This window comes from Botrytis cinerea, chromosome 11 (genome assembly GCF_000143535.2).
Source record: "Botrytis cinerea B05.10 chromosome 11, complete sequence".
NCBI lineage: Eukaryota > Fungi > Ascomycota > Leotiomycetes > Helotiales > Sclerotiniaceae > Botrytis > Botrytis cinerea.
In genome coordinates, this window is record NC_037320.1 from 1,036,043 (window position 1) to 1,053,005 (window position 16,963).

A 16,963-nucleotide genomic window follows, 5' to 3' on the forward strand; every position below is an offset into this window, starting at 1 on the left:
CTTATTAGCGGCGCACAGGCGCCGCCAACCGAACGCTCCTTCACCAAAATTATGGATCAACAATGGCGGCGCACCCAATCCACACTTTACTCCCCTTTACGTCGCCTTGGGTTATTGAAACATTGTTCTCTTCATTCACACCTCATTTGTACCCTGAAATCATTGCAGAATACTGGTTTCATTGTAATATCCTCCCCACCATGCAAACACCAAGTGATGGATTGAGCGCCGACCAATTACCGACGTCGGAGCAAGTCTGCATTTCATGCAGGATACGGAAGAAGAAATGCGATAGATTACTTCCACAATGTTCGGGATGCTCGAGGTAAATCACTTCTCTGTTTCCTGATTGGTTTTTATTACGATTAACAGTAGATTATCAGGAGAGATATAATATGCGAATACTCGACGCCAGAGCAGACCCATAATTTTATATCTACATCTACCTTAACCTCTACGCAACTATGGCATAATATTCAGATACCAGTAAATTATGACCATGTTGATACTCAATCGATCAATTTCTCCGCGATGATGTTTCTAGATCCATATGTCTTACAGCAAGGGCAGATTGACATACCTCAGCCTGGTAATTCTATCCCAGCACATATTCTTCATCTGCTAGGAGACATCGATTCTATCCACTCTTATGCTACCGAGTTCTTCTCTCACGATCACACATTGATGTCTTTTATTTCCAAGCCCCGTTTCTACAGCTACCATCTAAATTCTCAATCCTGCATCCCTAACCGTCCAGAAACCATTCTCCTTCTCCTCTCTCTTAAACTAATCACCACATTACCTCCCACAAATCCACGGAATCCCCAAACTGCATTGTACCAAGCCATAAAGCATTATTGCCTTGAAGTAGAAACCTCAAATGTTCCTTCTCTTCCCATTCTCCAAGCGGAAATCCTGATCGCTTTGTATGAGATGGGTCATGGCATTTATCCTGCTGCGTATCTTACCATTGGTGCATGTGCAAGGTATGCGTATGCTCTGGGGATAAACTGTAATAAGCGTCTAAATGTAAGGAGGGTTCTTACAATGGTGGAGATGGAGGAGAGGTTAGTATTATTGATTCATTCATCGTGCTTTGCACTCGACAACGCTCAACTTTGCTTGGGCATTTTGTTTTATCTCTGCCCTAGATCTACCTGTTATAACAACAACCATCTTTTCGTTTTGCTCCGTATATTTTCCCAAGTAGAACATTACTGACATTCGGGTGCTTTAGAAGAAGAGTTTGGTGGGCGATTGTAATTCTGGATCGGTTAGTGACCCCCGCCCACGATTTCGTTTTCAACATACACAAACCCATTCGTATTCGTCGAAATTATTTTGGATCAAAGTTAACCATCATTACAGTTTCGTTAGCATAGGATCCCCGGGGAGACCCTTTGCAACCTCAGATCCAAACATAGACGATACATTACCATGCGACGACGAAGCGTGGAATCAAGGTGTAAGTCATCTATTCTCAAACGCAATTATCAACCATATTAACCTGCTCATCACCGCTCTATCAGATCATCAATTCCTCCAGCTACTCTACTTTATCCTCGCCAACCACAGGCCACATGAGTAAATTTGCTCTGCTATGCCAAGCTGCTAGATTATTGGGTCAAGTGCTCAACCATGTTTCTGGTGATTCATCTCATGACATTGAGTTATGGATACAATTAGATCGGACGGTATACTCTATGCTTGAGGCTTCGGTGAATGTGGAAAATCCGGATTGCGATCGCATTGCATTTATCTACAGGTATTCTCATTTCAGTTGTCCATCCCTTTACACTGCCCCAGCCATAATGTCCGACTAATTCTCCACTTAGCACCCTTCTAGCCCTACACACATCATCTCTCTCTCCGCATCCATCAAACCCTCCATCCCCTCTAGATCAGCACCGCACTGAACGTAAAGCCCAACTCCTCCAACGCATAACCCAAAGAATCATAGCAAACATGTCCACTCCCCGTTCTCTCCTAGGTCGCGATCCCAACAGCATATCCCCATGGGCATTGTTTTTCGGTTACCATATGTGTGTTGAGCAAATAAGATCTAAAGATCCATCTTCCCACGATATTGTGGTTCTCGTGAGGAAAGGATTTGAGGAGGCGGATGTGAGATGGAATGTTGCTGGTATGTTTTCCCCCTTCTGATGATTGCTATCGCATTCGGGTGATGTCGTGGAATTTTTGTTGATGGATTTGTCTTAGGTGTTTATCTTCGGTTACTTGAGGCGCATGAGGTGATGGATGGATATTGAGATACATTAGGGGTGCAGATAGAGAATTTGGAATAGAGAATCTCTAATTGAGGATTCTGTGAATCATGAGGATAATGCGATTGCTTAAGTGGGCGATCCACTCGTCTTGGAACGAAAAGCCCCCTAATTAGCAAACACCCAATAACTACCATTTCTGGTAGCAGATGAAATGGCAAATTAGATGGCATGAGTATGATATGGATTGAACAATGCCTCCATTTGTATTTGACATCCAACCATATCCATTCGTTGGACATAATTCCAATAGTCATAAAATTACACTTTGAACAGCCTCAATGTGTTCTTGTGCGAGGAGATAGGGTCTTTCATATCCACAATGTTCCGTCCTCGATTGGAAAGTATCCCCCACTATGCTCCCTCAACACCATCTCCATACATTACTCTCCCCTGGTTTTCACGCAGCCTTTCCCTTCCCTTTGCCTCCAAATTCCAGGACTTTTTTCTTCCCAAAGTTCCTCGCTTTCTTCCACTTACAATACAACACGACCACGTCTTTCAAAACGACGAATAGGCATCCTCCTACTAGACTTCTCGCCCATTTTTGTTGTAATAACCCTGGCTTTCCTCCCCATCTCGCTTTCACCCATATCGATGGCAATGCGTATTTGAGTGCATCGCCCATTATGCTTGATATTGCGGGAAACAGCACTGCACCCATAAACTGGAATGACAAGCTGTGTGTACTAATGTTTCGACGGACTCCCATATTATTTTGATTACCGTTTTCGCCTTGTCGGCCACCTTGGTTGCCATTTTGATTTTGGTTGCGATCACCCATAGCTGCATCATCTTGGGGGATTAAATTTCCGTCTTCGTCCATCACTTCATCAATGATTTCCATTTCCATTTCTAATGCTAAGAATCCATCGCCTTCTCCTCCTCTGCGTTGTTCTGCAGCAATTTGTTCTGCAGTTTCGCCTTCTCGTGGTTTACGCTGAACAGCTAAATCCCATTTCTTTTCCAGGTCGGAAAACATGTGATGGTAGAGGGTATTGTATGCCAATCTGACATAGGGAACAAGTACGAACGCGCGACCCGGGGATGGAGGCCAGGAGGTGATACTTTTGCTATCGGGGCTAAAGAGAAAATACTTGAGCCATGTTAGCAAACAGAGACTCCAATCATACTTTGCTCACTAGGTGCAACTAGGAATTCTCAACCTACAGTGACAGGTACTATACTGAAAATCGAATCCGCAATTCTTGTTCGTGATAATAGGAGTGTTGGCGCAATTAACGGTAGCCCTACTGTCGCCCTCCAACTTGGTACAGCCATGAACCCGCCTCCGAGAAATGGAAATAAATATTTGGTCAACATCTGCCTAATGGGTAGGTGTATACTACTACCAAGAACAGGACGATCTATGAAGTCGTCATAATGCGTCAAAATCATTCCGCGGGCCTCGTCCGCGCCAAATACCAACGCCAGGCTGTTGACACCAAAAAGAAGAGATCCAGAGTAAAAGCAACTGAATAATGCGCCGGCGGCCGTGGGAAGTACCATTGTCTCCGCCATGCGTCGCATTTTGTCAACCATCAAGACGAGGTAATCTTTAGGCTGGTCTATTTTGAGTTGATACTTGCAGACTGGGCAAACAATCTTGGGTGCCATCTCCTTGTCTGCAGATACCGCAATCCATTCCATTAAACACGATTCGTGTGCTCGCAAAGAACAAGGACACGGTGATCGCCACGGTGAAGCTTGAGGCCCATCGTCAGTATCATCCATTTGGCATATCCAACAGGTCTGTATTTCCCTCTCCGGAGAAGGTACTTTATCTTCTTGTGCATCCCTGGACTGGGTAGAGTTGTTAGTTTGAGGTTGATTTAAAATATGAGCTTCATTTGATCCTTCGGCTGTAGGCATGGGCGTTTCCGCGGAACTGCTAGCGGTCGTTGGAACTGCCAAAGAGTCCTGGCTCGATTGCTCAGGATATTCATCATTTCTATCTTGCGCTTTTTGGAGACCGGGGTTGGGGTATGCTGATTCCATCTTGGACATTCGGGATTAGTTACTGATCGCAGTTAATAGAGAGAGTAGGCGGGTATTATCGCATTGCTGGGACAAGAAATGAACGGAAAATGCTTAAGAATATTATCAACGTAGGTGCCGGTATTGAGGAAAGAAGTTTGTGTGACAATGAGGGAAATTAGGTAGCCTTCCCGTTGCATGAAGATGCATCCTCGGCTTGCTGATGACGCCACACATATTGAATGAATTTTACCAGCCACAGTAGATTCTCAGCCTTGTCGCTTCAGACTAATAATAATTTAAAAGATAAGAAGACTAGACTCCTTCCTTCCCTTCCTGTAATATGATGTCTCTCGGAGGTTTAAAAGCCGAGGAATCTCACCCGGCACATTCTCTACGGATCCGGAGTATATATACCAGGTGGGAATCTCGTATTCAACTTCACCTTTTCTTCTCTACAATCTTACCTTCTTTCATTCTTCTTACGTCGAATTTCACAGTCACCAATACAACATTTGACACTGTTTATATCTTCTTTCTTACTTCTATGCATAATATGGTTCATCAGAGAGAACAGGGGAGGCTCACTCTAGAGGATCGCTTAGATCTTATTGATTATAGCTCCAACGCTACTAGGTAGGCATTTCCAAATTTCACGGTGGATCTTTAATCAATGCGGACCAGTCAAGACCTTTTTCGCGGTATGTATATGAATCTGGTAATACCGGTATCGCCAATGTGAAATGAAAGCAAGGCAGGCTCTCAGGGTTACCTCGAATCGAGATCTTTTCAAGTGAAATGTACCAGTCGGTATACTATGATCTGTTGATGTCGAAAACATTCCGCCGTGTTTATGTGCTACCGTCAACCGGTAGCATTTTCTTCCAGTGTTATGGCGCACATGATACTGTTACCAGTTATTTGGAAACAAGCCAGAAGCACATGAGATCATAGACTATCTCAAACTATTTTAATAAGTAGGGGATCAGCTGGAAATCTCTTGTATGGACGACGCCACTACCACGCCTCTCGAGATCTTTTTTCCTTATCTGCCCCAAATGTATTGTTGATAAGGTTGCAAGTCCATCTACTATTGTTTTAGTGGAGATTTTAGCTTTTGTCTAACTTAATACTTGATTCTCATTTATCTCTTGCCCACTCTTTCTTTTTGTTATTTTGTTCTCCCTCGCTCTGGGGCTTTTTGTTACTCTCTTTGCACCTGTTCTCAGTCAATCGAGCCATGAAATCCAGGAAAACTATCCGTTTGGCTATTCTTTTGGCTACGTCTTCGATAATCGTTCCCTCGATAATACTGTTTGCTCGCCATGGCACACTTAATGTGACATCATATTTTGGATCACAAGCAATACTTGGAGATGGGTTTGGATACGAATTGGCCGAAGAAGATTGGACAGGTGTTTTACCCGGAATTGATTTGTCATCTGATTGTAATGTCACAGAAAACTTCGAGTGGTTGGGAAGGTACAACTTATCATACCCTTTGAAAGTTGCGCAGCGAGATATTATCGCGAAACCTAATCATGGAGAAAGACCGTCAGTCACCATAATGAAAGCATCTTTGTTCGACAGCCCTGAAATGTTCGAGCACGCAGAGCTTTCTATTGATAGAACCGTCGACCATTGTTCTCCACTCACTCTTGAAGTCCCTTATCCTCCAATTCGGAAAATCGACGCTTCGCATATGATATTTGGTCTGCAGACCACAATACAGCGTCTTCGGGACACAAAGATGCACCTAGCACGATGGCTGCCCAACAGTGGAGCTCGTTTGATCGCAATAGTAAAAGAAAGCGAAGAGACATTGGCATCTAAATCTGAAATGGCACGACTCCAGAAAGAATATCGCAAGGCAGGCATGGATATCACAATAGTATCACCTGTCAAGAAAGAGGACTTCTTCAATCAACGATATTTCTCCCTGATAGATCTGATGTACAAGGCCCGCAACAAGAAAACAAAATGGACTGTGGTTATGGACGACGACACATTTTTCCCTTCTATGCGTGGGCTACTAGATGAGCTTGCTCTTTACGACCATACGCAGCCTCAATACATTGGTGGGTTATCCGAGAATTGGGCAGCCGTGAGAATGTACGGACTAATGGCATTTGGAGGGGCTGGCGTCTTTCTCTCCACGCCACTGGCCAAAATTATCCATGACAACAACGAGGAGTGTAAAAACAACATGCGATTTACTTCCGGGGATACACTGGTGATGGACTGTGTATATCAACATTCTAAAGCCCAACTTATAACAGTAGCTGGACTTTCGCAAATCGATTTCATGGGAGATCATTCTGGATTCTATGAGAATGGAAGAAAGGTATTATCTTTACATCACTGGAAAGCAGGATCGGCGACCAAATATCCCTATGAGATGGATAAGATGCATCTAGTATCAGATGTGTGTGACGAATGCTTTCTACAACGTTGGCAGTTTGATAACGATATCGTCCTTACCAATGGGTTTAGCATCGCGAAATACCCCAAGGGGTCGTTAGAGCGAGGGGCAAAGAGCGACTTAAGTAACTCAACAATCGTTGATGGAAGTGTCGACTTGAGGAGAACAGAAGTGACTTGGGATGACAAGAATCTCGATGTTGAACATAGCCTGTCACCAACACGTCCAGAATTGAATGAGGGTCAGAAAATTAGCTGGAAATTTCTGGATAGCTTTTTGGTCGATGGACATGTGGTTCGACAAATTTATTTGAAAATGGGACTTGAAGGAGGGGGCGATGAAGTGCTGATTTTGAATTGGAGACAAGCGAGAAGAAGCCACAGTGCAGGAGGAACTGAAATCAGACATTAATTTAATCGAGAGGTAGGAGTCAAGGCTTCCATTTTTTTTTACTAAATGATATACCCTCAATAATCGGGAGGCATAAAATAGGTGTCGATAGGCGTTTGGGATGACAGGTCAACTGCGATTGGAATTCCGCAAGGAAAAATGTATATCATGCGAACGACGATTTAGGATATCATAATGTATATGTAAATAGTACTTCACCAATATGGACATAAACAGATCAAGAAAGAATGCAGGATACCTTTTGGATACCTAGAAAACAGGAAGCGGAGACTGAAGCATAAATTTTTACATATGGCTTTTCACGTAAACAGAAATAGATCTCGATATAATAATAATATTACTTGCTGCATTTGAATTTCCCATCCACGAAAGAATCTCGGAGCCCTTTGAATACTCTTCAACCAGGGAAGTAATCAGCCAATCCCCAAAATAGATGTTTGCCATGCAAAGCAACCTCAAAATCCAAATAAAATTACATTTCCGTTTTTTTGTTGCACATCTATAAATGCCGAAGTTATCCGCTCCTACGAAGATCGCTCGTTTTTGGTTGAAAGGGCCATTGTGGCGATGCCATATTGGTGGTGCGTTGGCTGGAGTGATGCTTTGGAATCCGGCAGAATATTAAGAGATCGAATAAGGTCACCTATCCTCAGATTTGTTAGCGACCGGATGGATACGTTTTCACGAGTTCACTATCTGAAGATTAGGTTATATGCGCGCAAATGCTTTGGACAGATACGAATTCACTGATCGAATAGTCTTTGGCCGTTTCATGTGAGCGTGTTTTCTTTTCTCCAAATCACGAAAGTATGAAAATATTGGGGGAGATGGAGGTTCGGAGAGTATGGTCGGATTTGTCTGGGGAATTCGGATGGTTTGGCTGGCTCGGCTGGCTGGGGAATTGGGACATGGGAAATGGGAAATGAGAGATGGAGTGGTGGGGGTTAGTGGGGTGAATGAGAATTTGAGGAGGGAAAGATGGGGTGGGATGATTTTAATGAAGGAGATGATACGGAGAGATTCATGATATATGGTTTGATATAGTCAGTGTGATACATTTGGTGATTGTACCGCATTTCTTTTGAACAATCGGGTAAGCCCCTTCATCAGCTCACCATAGTCTAGTCGTCTAGTCGTCTACTCGCCTGGACAGATGAACATGATTAGCCATAACGGGCCACACCGGCCACCGTACATATATCCCCAGCGAGCCCCAGATCCCAGCATCAATATAAATGTTTCTTCACCCGCTCAACCATGGCAACATATCTACTTCGTCCTCAACTATCAACCTCTTCTCCTCGGTCCCAGCCGAATGTGCGGCTTAAAGTAAGGTTATAATTTCACTCAGATTGATGTTCCACTATAAAGCTTGCTTTTATTCACATATACGAGTGAAATCTGGCAAGTTTTTCCGTCTCTAAATGAATAGTGGACGACGGAACGAGGCGCACCAATAATCTGGAGAAGGTTTCGGGGCACAGCGGGGAATTTGGCGGGGTCCTTCCTCTTGTACCTAGGTATTGCCCTAAATGGTACTAGATATGTGATGGTGAATGTTATGATCTCGTGCCCCTCTATGACCCTACAGATGGTTCGTGGTTGTGCTTTTCTACAACTCGATTTTTTTCTTGTTTGAGCATTTATCTTTGTTTTGCCCTTGCAGATTTACTACCTGACTATACCGTCGCAGACTTCCAAGCTCGTAAATTCGCAGCAATTGATACCGACAGCTATCCTACCCGCACACTCCCTGCTTCCGGATATCTTTCATTCATAATGGCTGGCGTTGTACCTGTCGCAAAGTCTCTCAAAGACATCTACACCGAAGATGCCTTGGCCGCACAAACCAAGAGATGGGATAACCTTCTAAAGCAATTTAAGAGCAACTATGGACACGATGCGCAGTTCGTTTCACGATCTCCAGGACGTGTCAACATCATCGGCGAGCACATTGACTATTCTTTGTACTCTGTCTTGCCTATGGCCATAACTGCAGATGCATTACTCGCAGTTTCCACCAAAATCGACGAATCCGCTTCGACTAGTACAACATTCAAGGTGCGAGTTTCGAACGTGCAAGGGGATAAATTCCCCGCACACGAATTTGACATACCATTCGATGCAGTGGAGATCGATTCCAAGGTACATGAGTGGACAAATTACTTGAAGTCTGGACTCCGGGGAGCGTTGGAAATATTGAGAAAGAAGCATGGAGACGGCTTCAGACCCAAGAGTATGGAAGTTTTGATGGATGGAACCGTACCTGCTGGTGGTGGATTGAGTAGTTCTGCTGCTTTTACTACAGCTTCTGCTCTTGCAGTTATGTTTGCCAATGGTGAGCAATCTGTTGACAAGACGCAACTCACAGAATTGGCGATTGTCAGTGAAAGAGCAGTAGGTGTCAACTCGGGAGGAATGGATCAATCTGCATCGGTCTTCTCCATTCGTGGCTCAGCATTATACGTCTCTTTCAACCCAACCTTGACTGCAAAGCCCGTTCACTTCCCAAAAACAAACCCCGAACTCACATTCGTTATTGCACAATCATTTGTTGCAGCAGATAAGCATGTCACTGGTCCAGTGTGCTACAACTTGAGAGTTGTAGAGTGCAGTCTTGCCGCCGCCTATCTCCACGCAGCTATCAACAAATCCAAAGACCCCCTTCCTTCTGACTCTGGACCATTGGGTGTTTCGCTCCACGGATTCCATAGCAAATATCTTGGAGATTCCACTGCACCACTCGAAGAACAACTTTCAGAACTTATTGAACTCACAAAGAAAACATTCACAAAAGAAGAGGGATATACTAGAGAAGAAATTGCATCTGTCATAAATATGACAGTCCCTGAGTTGAACGAGCGCTTCACTTCCACTTTCCCCGTCCGCGCTGAACATTTCAAGCTTCGACAAAGAACCCTCCACGTTTTCACCGAAGCCCTTCGAGTGCTTAAGTTTATGAAAGTTCTCGAACATCCCGAATCCTATCTCAATGCCGATGGTGGTAATTCTACTGAGACTTTCAACCGAAAACTTGGTGATCTGATGAACGAAACCCAAACTAGCTGCAGAGAAGATTTTGATTGTAGTTGCCCCGAACTAGACGAACTTTGTGAAATCGCAAAGAAAGCAGGTAGTTATGGAAGCAGATTGACAGGTGCCGGATGGGGTGGATGCAGTGTGCATTTGGTACCAGCGGATAAGGTCGACGCGGTTAAAGAGGCTTGGGAGAAGGAGTATTATTCAAAGAAGGACTTGTCAAAGGAGCAGAAGGAAGCGGCAATCGTGGTTAGCAAACCGGGCAGCGGAAGTGCGGTATTCGTTGTTGAAGGTGGAAATGTTGCTTAGATAACAGTTTGCTCTTAGAGATGATAAAAGCCTTGCGGTACCAATACCCTTCATAGAATGTATTCCCAATTTTCTTATAGATTCTATTTTCGATAGCCATTTTGTAATGAATGGATAATTCTCACAAGAATGAAATCATAGAACCATTGAAAATCTGTAAAATCGAATTCGTTATGCGTGAAGTGGCATAGGTTCTTGTCCAATACTCATGGGTGTATAATGGTTCCGGAAGTAATACAGCTTTCTAGGAGTTCATTTTGTACCAACAATGCGTCTAGAGCAGCAGAAGAAGTAAAATAGAAATACAAATAGTTTGCAGGTTAAGTTAATAAATCATAGAAATTACACAGCAATAAGTGAGAGGATGAGGTCCTGTTCCAAAGTCGGCGATAGAAAAAAAGAGGGGCAAGGGGGCTTTAAAACTATCCCTTGCCTCAATTGATCATGAAATGCCTAAATCTAGAACATACATTGATTGATTCGTCCATCATCCCTCGTATCTGATATCATCGAAGCAGATCAAAAAATGGAAGGCACTTCATCAAACGGGTCGGGAGGGAAAAAACATGTTAGGCAAGCTTCTTCGGGGAGAGGTAAGATTTCTTCTTTGTCGTAATGCAACGAGTCGGTGTTTGAAGCAACCGGCACCTCTACCTCCACCTCCACCTCCATCTCCACCATGAGGATGCCCCGAGAGTTAGAGTCAGTAGTTCGGATGAGATGATGTGGTTCTGCCTAGGAGGATCCAGAGATAGTTGGAGAGCTGTTTTTCTATCTTTGGTTTTCTTGAAAGTCACACGAGTGCGCGACTTTCATGATTACGGCAGAGGCTCCTTGGCACGGCTCCCATGAAAGGTGCTTGTTCAAAGGGTATCGGTGTCTTCGATCAAACACCTTCACTCTTTTATCCATATTCGCAAAATAACAACGGAATTATGGATCGAAGCAAGCAGCGCTTGACTAATCGCATAACAGCTTTGCCCAGACGACCGACAAGAGGTCCGTTAGATATCAACGAGTGCGTCTCCCTCCAATGCATAGGAACACCAAGTACTAAGTCTGGATAGTTCACCTCTAAATAGCCCCTTATCGCCTACAAATTACATTAATGCCACACAAACACGAACACTTTCGCCAGGTGGCCCGGCGCCCAGAAGTCGAACACCTAGGCTTCCATCACCGATTCCCGGTTCGAATCTGTCAGCCAACACTTTCATGACAGCTCCCACATCGCTCTCGCCATCACAAAACACATCGTTTCAATCAACAGTCTCAACACTTCAAAAAGACTTCACTTATCTATTACGCCCCGAAATCTATCATCCTCTACCCGTTCTTGAAATTCCACCGCCATTTCGTTCTTCCCCAGCTTCATCACTCCCACCTAACCCTGATGTCAATACTCTTTCGTCACTCCTGGCAGCGGGCTATTTTCGAGCTGCGGCTATTCTGAGTGCTACGCTATTAACATCCAGTCCTGGACCCTCGTCACATGATGAGATTTTCAACCTCTTCTATATCCGTCTCGCATGTCTTACGCTCTGTGACCAGACACAGCTCGCGGCTCAAGAAGTCAAAGCTCTCGAGGATCTTAATGCTGCTTACTATCGAGATGATGAAACGGATACTCATATGGTAGGATGGGAGCTGAGGGTTTTGGCAGTTCGATTGCAAGGCATGGGATTAGGGGATGCGAGAAGAGGTGTTATGGGGTACTATGATTTAGCTCGAGATGCTAGAAGTATGTTGACAAAGTTGAAGAAACGAAAGGCAGCTGGCGATGACTTAGATGGTGAGATCGAGTTATGGGAAAAGAGATTGGCGGATTTGGGTATCAGAGTTGCGAGTGCGCTGATCGAGATGGAAGATTTAGTGGGTGCTGGGATGCATTTGAAGACTTTGAAGGTTAGTGAAGAGGGCGATGAGGAATTGAGGGCCAAGAAAGCATTACTGTGGCTGTGTTTGGGGGATATTGATGCTGCAAGGGAGTGTCTGAAGAAGGCAAATGGGGGAGGATTTAAGGCCAGTGAAATGGATGGAACCATCAGAGCCCTTGCTTTTGTTGCTGAGGGGAAGTATGAAGAAGCTGTTGTCATTTGGGAAGAGCTTATTGCAAACGAGGAAACCGTGGCTGGAAAAGGAGAGAAGGCTATGTGGAGACAAAACCTTGGTGTCACATTGTTGTACTTGGGTCGTGGTGATGAGGTATGTATCATTTCCTGCTACGATTATCACTTTTCTCTTCCACTATGAAGCCCGCTACATTCTACATACTCACATTTCAACCAATAGGCAAGAACTATTCTTGAATCACTCGTTGCAGAAGACAATTCTTTCCATGCTTTAACATTCAACTTGAGTACGATCTATGAATTATGCACGGAGAGATCAAGAACATTGAAGGTTGCGTTGGCCGAGAAGGTTGCTGGGATGGTGGATATTGGGGAGAACGAGGGGGTAGTACGAGGATGGGAGAAAGTCAATGGGGACTTCAAATTGTGATTGGGGTCTAGTATCCTTATTGATTTCATGGGATCGCGTTGGACAAGGCGAATGCAGACTTCCAAGTTCCAACATTGATTCACACATTTTGTCACTTGTCACCCCTACAGAGCAAAGTAAGCCGCGTTGACCAAAACAACCGTTGCAATATGTGTGCAGAGCAGAGTAGACTAGACTCTCATTTACGATGCATTGACATCATATCATTCCTTGGATTTATCCATCCAATCTAGAACATTGACAGGCATAAAAAACCATAAAACAGTAAAAGACGATTGTTGATTGGAGTGCCTCTTTATGCACAGTTTATGCAGTCTTCACTTCCCCAGCCAATCAGATTGACTGAAAGACTAAAAAGAACTTTCCACTCGCTACCCCACATTTTGCCCCCGATACCGCTAGAAAATTGGGAAAAGGGCGGATTGATGGTTCAAATAAATATTGTTGGAGGTATGAATCACATCTCTAGAGTCATATTTTCCCAACTTTCCTACAACCTCTTTTCTTTCTCCTAAAGCTTTTGCGACAATTACCTCTCTTCCTCTGAGCAAGATTCAATTGAGAAATACTCAATTTCTTCTTCCGGATTTAGTTGAGCCATTGTAATTACTTTCATTTCTTCTCTTTATTCGTTTGCCTCTCGAGGTTCGATATCGGAACACATCTACAGAGACTCCGCTCTGAATTGAACAAAAGTCAAGATGCTTCGTTCAATACCCGCCAGGCGTGCTATTCGCACAATTGGTAGCAACGCGAAATGGATGGATGTCGCTGGTGCAAGGGGCTTGTCGAATCGTGTGAAGGCGGCGGGCGGTATCATGGTAGAGAAGAAAGGTACGAGGGCGCAAGCTACTGCTGCTCCTCAGGCTGCTAGGTATGACTTTCTCTCTTGTTTGCATCGACGGATATTCTCTGCGGGTTCAAATTTCACTCTCCATCCAGAAATTGGGGGTGAGTCACTTTGGGACGAAAGAAAGTGGACTGACATGTGAACATAGTCAAGTTAGAGAAAGTCCAAGTCCAGCATTCAATACCACACCTTCGAAAAATGATTCAGGCAAGGAATTGGCGGGACAGGGACAAAAGTACTCGGAGATGGATGAGTCGTATGTTATACCCATTTCCCGCGAGATGACACGAGAAGGTCCTAATTCTGGCATAGATTTATCGGCATGACCGGTGGAGAGATCTTCCATGAAATGATGTTACGGGAAAATGTCAAGCATATCTGTGAGTTTCGTACTCTACCTCATCAAGGACTTGAGCTAACGGCGAAATAGTTGGTTATGCAGGAGGAGCGATCTTACCAGTTTTCGATGCGATTTACAACTCAAAACATTTCGAATTTATCTTGCCAAAACATGAACAAGGTGCTGGACATATGGCGGAAGGATATGCCAGAGCTTGTGGTAAACCTGGTGTTGTTCTCGTTACATCTGGACCTGGTGCTACCAACGTTATTACTCCAATGCAGGACGCTTTATCTGATGGAACACCAATGGTTGTTTTCACCGGACAAGTCGTTACAACTGCCATTGGAAGTGATGCTTTCCAAGAGGCTGACGTCATTGGTATCTCGAGAGCTTGCACAAAATGGAACGTTATGGTTAAGAACATTGCTGAGCTTCCAAGAAGAATCAAGGAGGCTTTCGAAATCGCTACTTCTGGAAGACCTGGACCAGTTTTGGTAGATTTGCCAAAGGATGTTACAGCTGGTATTCTACGAAAGGCTATTCCTAGCCACCACATTATGCCATCTTTACCTAGTCAAGCCTCAAGAGCGGCCCAAGCTGTTCAAAAGAAACAGCTCGCAAGCTCAATTGAACGTGTTGCAAAATTGATCAACATCGCCAAGAAGCCAATCATTTACGCTGGTCAGGGTGTTATCTCTACTCCAGAAGGTCCCAAATTGCTTAAGGAGCTCGCTGAGAAGGCATCTATCCCTGTCACAACAACTCTTCAAGGTCTCGGTGGATTCGACGAGCTTGATGAGAAGTCTTTACATATGCTTGGTATGCACGGTTCTGCATACGCTAACCTCTCCATGCAAGAAGCCGATCTCATTATTGCTCTCGGAGCACGTTTCGATGATCGTGTAACTGGAAGCATTCCAAAGTTTGCTCCAGCAGCAAAGGCAGCAGCAGCTGAAGGTCGTGGCGGCATTGTTCACTTTGAAATTATGCCAAAGAACATCAACAAGGTTGTTCAGGCTACCGAGGCTGTTGAAGGTGATGTTATTACCAACCTTGCTCAACTTCTTCCAGCCGTCGACAAAAAGACTATGGATGAACGCAAAGAATGGTTCGACCAAATCAGATTCTGGAAGGAGAAGTTCCCTCTTTCTCATTATGAGAAGGCCGAAAGAGATGGTCTTATCAAGCCACAAACTTTGATCGAGGAACTTTCAAATTTAACCGCTGATAGAAAACACGAGACTATCATCGCTACGGGTGTTGGTCAACATCAAATGTGGACTGCACAACATTTCAGATGGAGACATCCAAGAACTATGATCACATCTGGCGGTCTCGGTACCATGGGTTACGGTCTTCCAGCAGCTATCGGTGCCAAGGTTGCCAAACCTGATGCGCTTGTCATCGATATCGATGGAGATGCATCGTTCAACATGACACTTACTGAGCTCTCCACTGCAGCTCAATTCAACATCGGCGTCAAGGTCATTGTCCTTAACAACGAGGAGCAGGGAATGGTTACTCAATGGCAAAATATCTTCTACCAGGACAGATACGCTCACACTCACAGTGTCAACCCTGATTTCATGAAATTGGCCGATGCAATGGGTGTTCAACACAGAAGATGTATCAAGCCAGATGACGTAAGAGATTCTTTGAAATGGTTGATTGAGAGTGACGGACCAGCACTCTTGGAGGTTGTTACCGATAAGAAGGTTCCAGTCTTACCAATGGTACCAGCCGGAAATGCTTTACATGACTTCTTAGTCTACGATCCAGGTTTGTACTCCATATTTACCCTAACTTCCCCACTGATCTTGTTACAAAATTGGGCCTATGCTAACAATATCAACAGTGAAAGACAAAGAAAGAAGAAAGATGATAAAAGAGAGAACATGTGGTTTACATGGATAAATACCCAGTTTCTCTTCGTGTAACTTTTCTCTTTACAAAAATAACTTTTTACTACAACTTTTTACATAAATGATGGCATCTCATAGTTGATATCTGGGCGTCTTTTTTTCCTGCTGGCATCATGGGCGGAAAGCGGAACAATTCAAAAGTCTTTTTGTTTTCGTTGAATTAGGTGGTTCTGGTTTTAGCCTGGCTTTCAAAATTTCTGATTGGAAATTGCTTGAAGGATGAAAATATGGGGAGGGAATATTGGTCAGAGGCGATATTTGAAAGCAATGAATGGGGGAAGTGAGGAATGGATTGAGGATGAAGAGATAAATAAAAGGGAGGAAGTAACTAGTGAAAGATTAGTGTATGTATATAGGAAGGATAGTAATGGATGAACCAACGGGCGGTTGGAAGGGATGGATGGACATGAATTGATGGTTATGAATATTTCAATTGCGAACTTTGAATGTCTGGCTACTGGAGTGATTGAATGGCGATGTGATACTCACTGGAGCTTTATTATGGTAGGTGGTAGCGTATCGTGCATTTTTAGGTCGATGGAATGTGTTAAAGATGTATTCATATACATACAGTTCGAGAAGATAGTTATTATAATACTAGGCAAAACATGAAGGTCCTCGTTCCAAAGACGATCATATGGCTATTAGAAGAAAGGCAAAAGGAGGGGGCAGCACCTAGATGGTTAGATTTCTTCAGAATTAGAATGATTAGATGGGGTGCATGAATGGTATGAATTGGGCTGGTGGATAGGGACAGGCAAGGTATGATGCTTCACCCAATGCCAAGTAGATAGGAAGGACAAAAGTCGGTAGAATCAGAGTCGAATCTTCGAGAAGTTTCGTGCATAAGTCTCAAAATAACCGTTGCAAATATGCTACGAGATCTTCTCAGCAAAAGCTAGG

At 44.0% G+C, this 16,963-nt stretch overlaps 6 protein-coding genes across 6 annotated transcripts; 5 read left to right on the forward strand and 1 right to left on the reverse strand.

Annotated features, from left to right (window-relative positions):
• Positions 1-62: 62 nt before the first annotated feature.
• BCIN_11g02990 (hypothetical protein) lies at positions 63-2,347 on the forward strand (the record flags this gene model as incomplete). Its single annotated transcript, XM_024695926.1, has 7 exons — positions 63-325; positions 384-1,067; positions 1,238-1,273; positions 1,369-1,465; positions 1,530-1,765; positions 1,836-2,143; positions 2,221-2,347. The coding sequence occupies 7 exons, from the start codon at positions 63-65 to the stop codon at positions 2,268-2,270; spliced, it is 1,674 nt and encodes a 557-aa protein (XP_024551728.1). The 3' UTR covers positions 2,271-2,347.
• Positions 2,348-2,480: 133 nt separating this feature from the next.
• BCIN_11g03000 (hypothetical protein) lies at positions 2,481-4,402 on the reverse strand. The gene is made up of 2 exons (XM_024695927.1): positions 3,456-4,402; positions 2,481-3,381 (listed from the first exon to the last, which is right to left on the reverse strand). The coding sequence occupies exons 1-2, from the start codon at positions 4,290-4,292 to the stop codon at positions 2,686-2,688; spliced, it is 1,533 nt and encodes a 510-aa protein (XP_024551729.1). The 5' UTR covers positions 4,293-4,402; the 3' UTR covers positions 2,481-2,685.
• Positions 4,403-4,751: 349 nt separating this feature from the next.
• Positions 4,752-7,397, forward strand: BCIN_11g03010 (hypothetical protein). The gene has a single exon (XM_001556758.2). The coding sequence runs from the start codon at positions 5,503-5,505 to the stop codon at positions 7,093-7,095; it is 1,593 nt and encodes a 530-aa protein (XP_001556808.2). The 5' UTR covers positions 4,752-5,502; the 3' UTR covers positions 7,096-7,397.
• A 1,001-nt stretch (positions 7,398-8,398) lies between these two features.
• On the forward strand, positions 8,399-10,542 carry BCIN_11g03020 (hypothetical protein). The gene has a single exon (XM_001556759.2). It carries the CDS (start codon positions 8,875-8,877, stop codon positions 10,441-10,443), a length of 1,569 nt encoding a protein of 522 aa, XP_001556809.1. The 5' UTR covers positions 8,399-8,874; the 3' UTR covers positions 10,444-10,542.
• Positions 10,543-10,883: 341 nt separating this feature from the next.
• BCIN_11g03030 (hypothetical protein) lies at positions 10,884-13,202 on the forward strand. The gene is made up of 4 exons (XM_024695928.1): positions 10,884-11,036; positions 11,419-11,461; positions 11,511-12,648; positions 12,736-13,202. The coding sequence occupies exons 1-4, from the start codon at positions 10,970-10,972 to the stop codon at positions 12,943-12,945; spliced, it is 1,458 nt and encodes a 485-aa protein (XP_024551730.1). The 5' UTR covers positions 10,884-10,969; the 3' UTR covers positions 12,946-13,202.
• Positions 13,203-13,272: 70 nt separating this feature from the next.
• On the forward strand, positions 13,273-16,492 carry BCIN_11g03040 (hypothetical protein). Its single transcript, XM_001556761.2, has 5 exons — positions 13,273-13,819; positions 13,944-14,051; positions 14,108-14,175; positions 14,226-15,917; positions 15,994-16,492. The coding sequence occupies exons 1-5, from the start codon at positions 13,647-13,649 to the stop codon at positions 16,050-16,052; spliced, it is 2,100 nt and encodes a 699-aa protein (XP_001556811.1). The 5' UTR covers positions 13,273-13,646; the 3' UTR covers positions 16,053-16,492.
• The last annotated feature ends 471 nt before the right edge of the window (positions 16,493-16,963 follow it).

Excerpts from the sequence above, each read along its gene's own strand:
- BCIN_11g03000 (XM_024695927.1), bottom strand. The coding sequence starts at position 4,292 with ATGTCCAAGATGGAATCAGCATACCCCAACCCCGGTCTCCAAAAAGCG. Across the intron at positions 3,382-3,455 it reads TCAGTATAGTACCTGTCACT|TATTTTCTCTTTAGCCCCGA; the intron begins GTAGGTTGAGAA and ends ACATGGCTCAAG.
- BCIN_11g03010 (XM_001556758.2), top strand. The coding sequence starts at position 5,503 with ATGAAATCCAGGAAAACTATCCGTTTGGCTATTCTTTTGGCTACGTCT.
- BCIN_11g03020 (XM_001556759.2), top strand. The coding sequence starts at position 8,875 with ATGGCTGGCGTTGTACCTGTCGCAAAGTCTCTCAAAGACATCTACACC.
- BCIN_11g03030 (XM_024695928.1), top strand. The coding sequence starts at position 10,970 with ATGGAAGGCACTTCATCAAACGGGTCGGGAGGGAAAAAACATGTTAGG. Across the intron at positions 11,037-11,418 it reads GCAAGCTTCTTCGGGGAGAG|CTTTGCCCAGACGACCGACA; the intron begins GTAAGATTTCTT and ends ATCGCATAACAG. Across the intron at positions 12,649-12,735 it reads ACTTGGGTCGTGGTGATGAG|GCAAGAACTATTCTTGAATC; the intron begins GTATGTATCATT and ends TTCAACCAATAG.
- BCIN_11g03040 (XM_001556761.2), top strand. The coding sequence starts at position 13,647 with ATGCTTCGTTCAATACCCGCCAGGCGTGCTATTCGCACAATTGGTAGC. Across the intron at positions 14,052-14,107 it reads TACTCGGAGATGGATGAGTC|ATTTATCGGCATGACCGGTG; the intron begins GTATGTTATACC and ends ATTCTGGCATAG. Across the intron at positions 15,918-15,993 it reads CTTCTTAGTCTACGATCCAG|TGAAAGACAAAGAAAGAAGA; the intron begins GTTTGTACTCCA and ends CAATATCAACAG.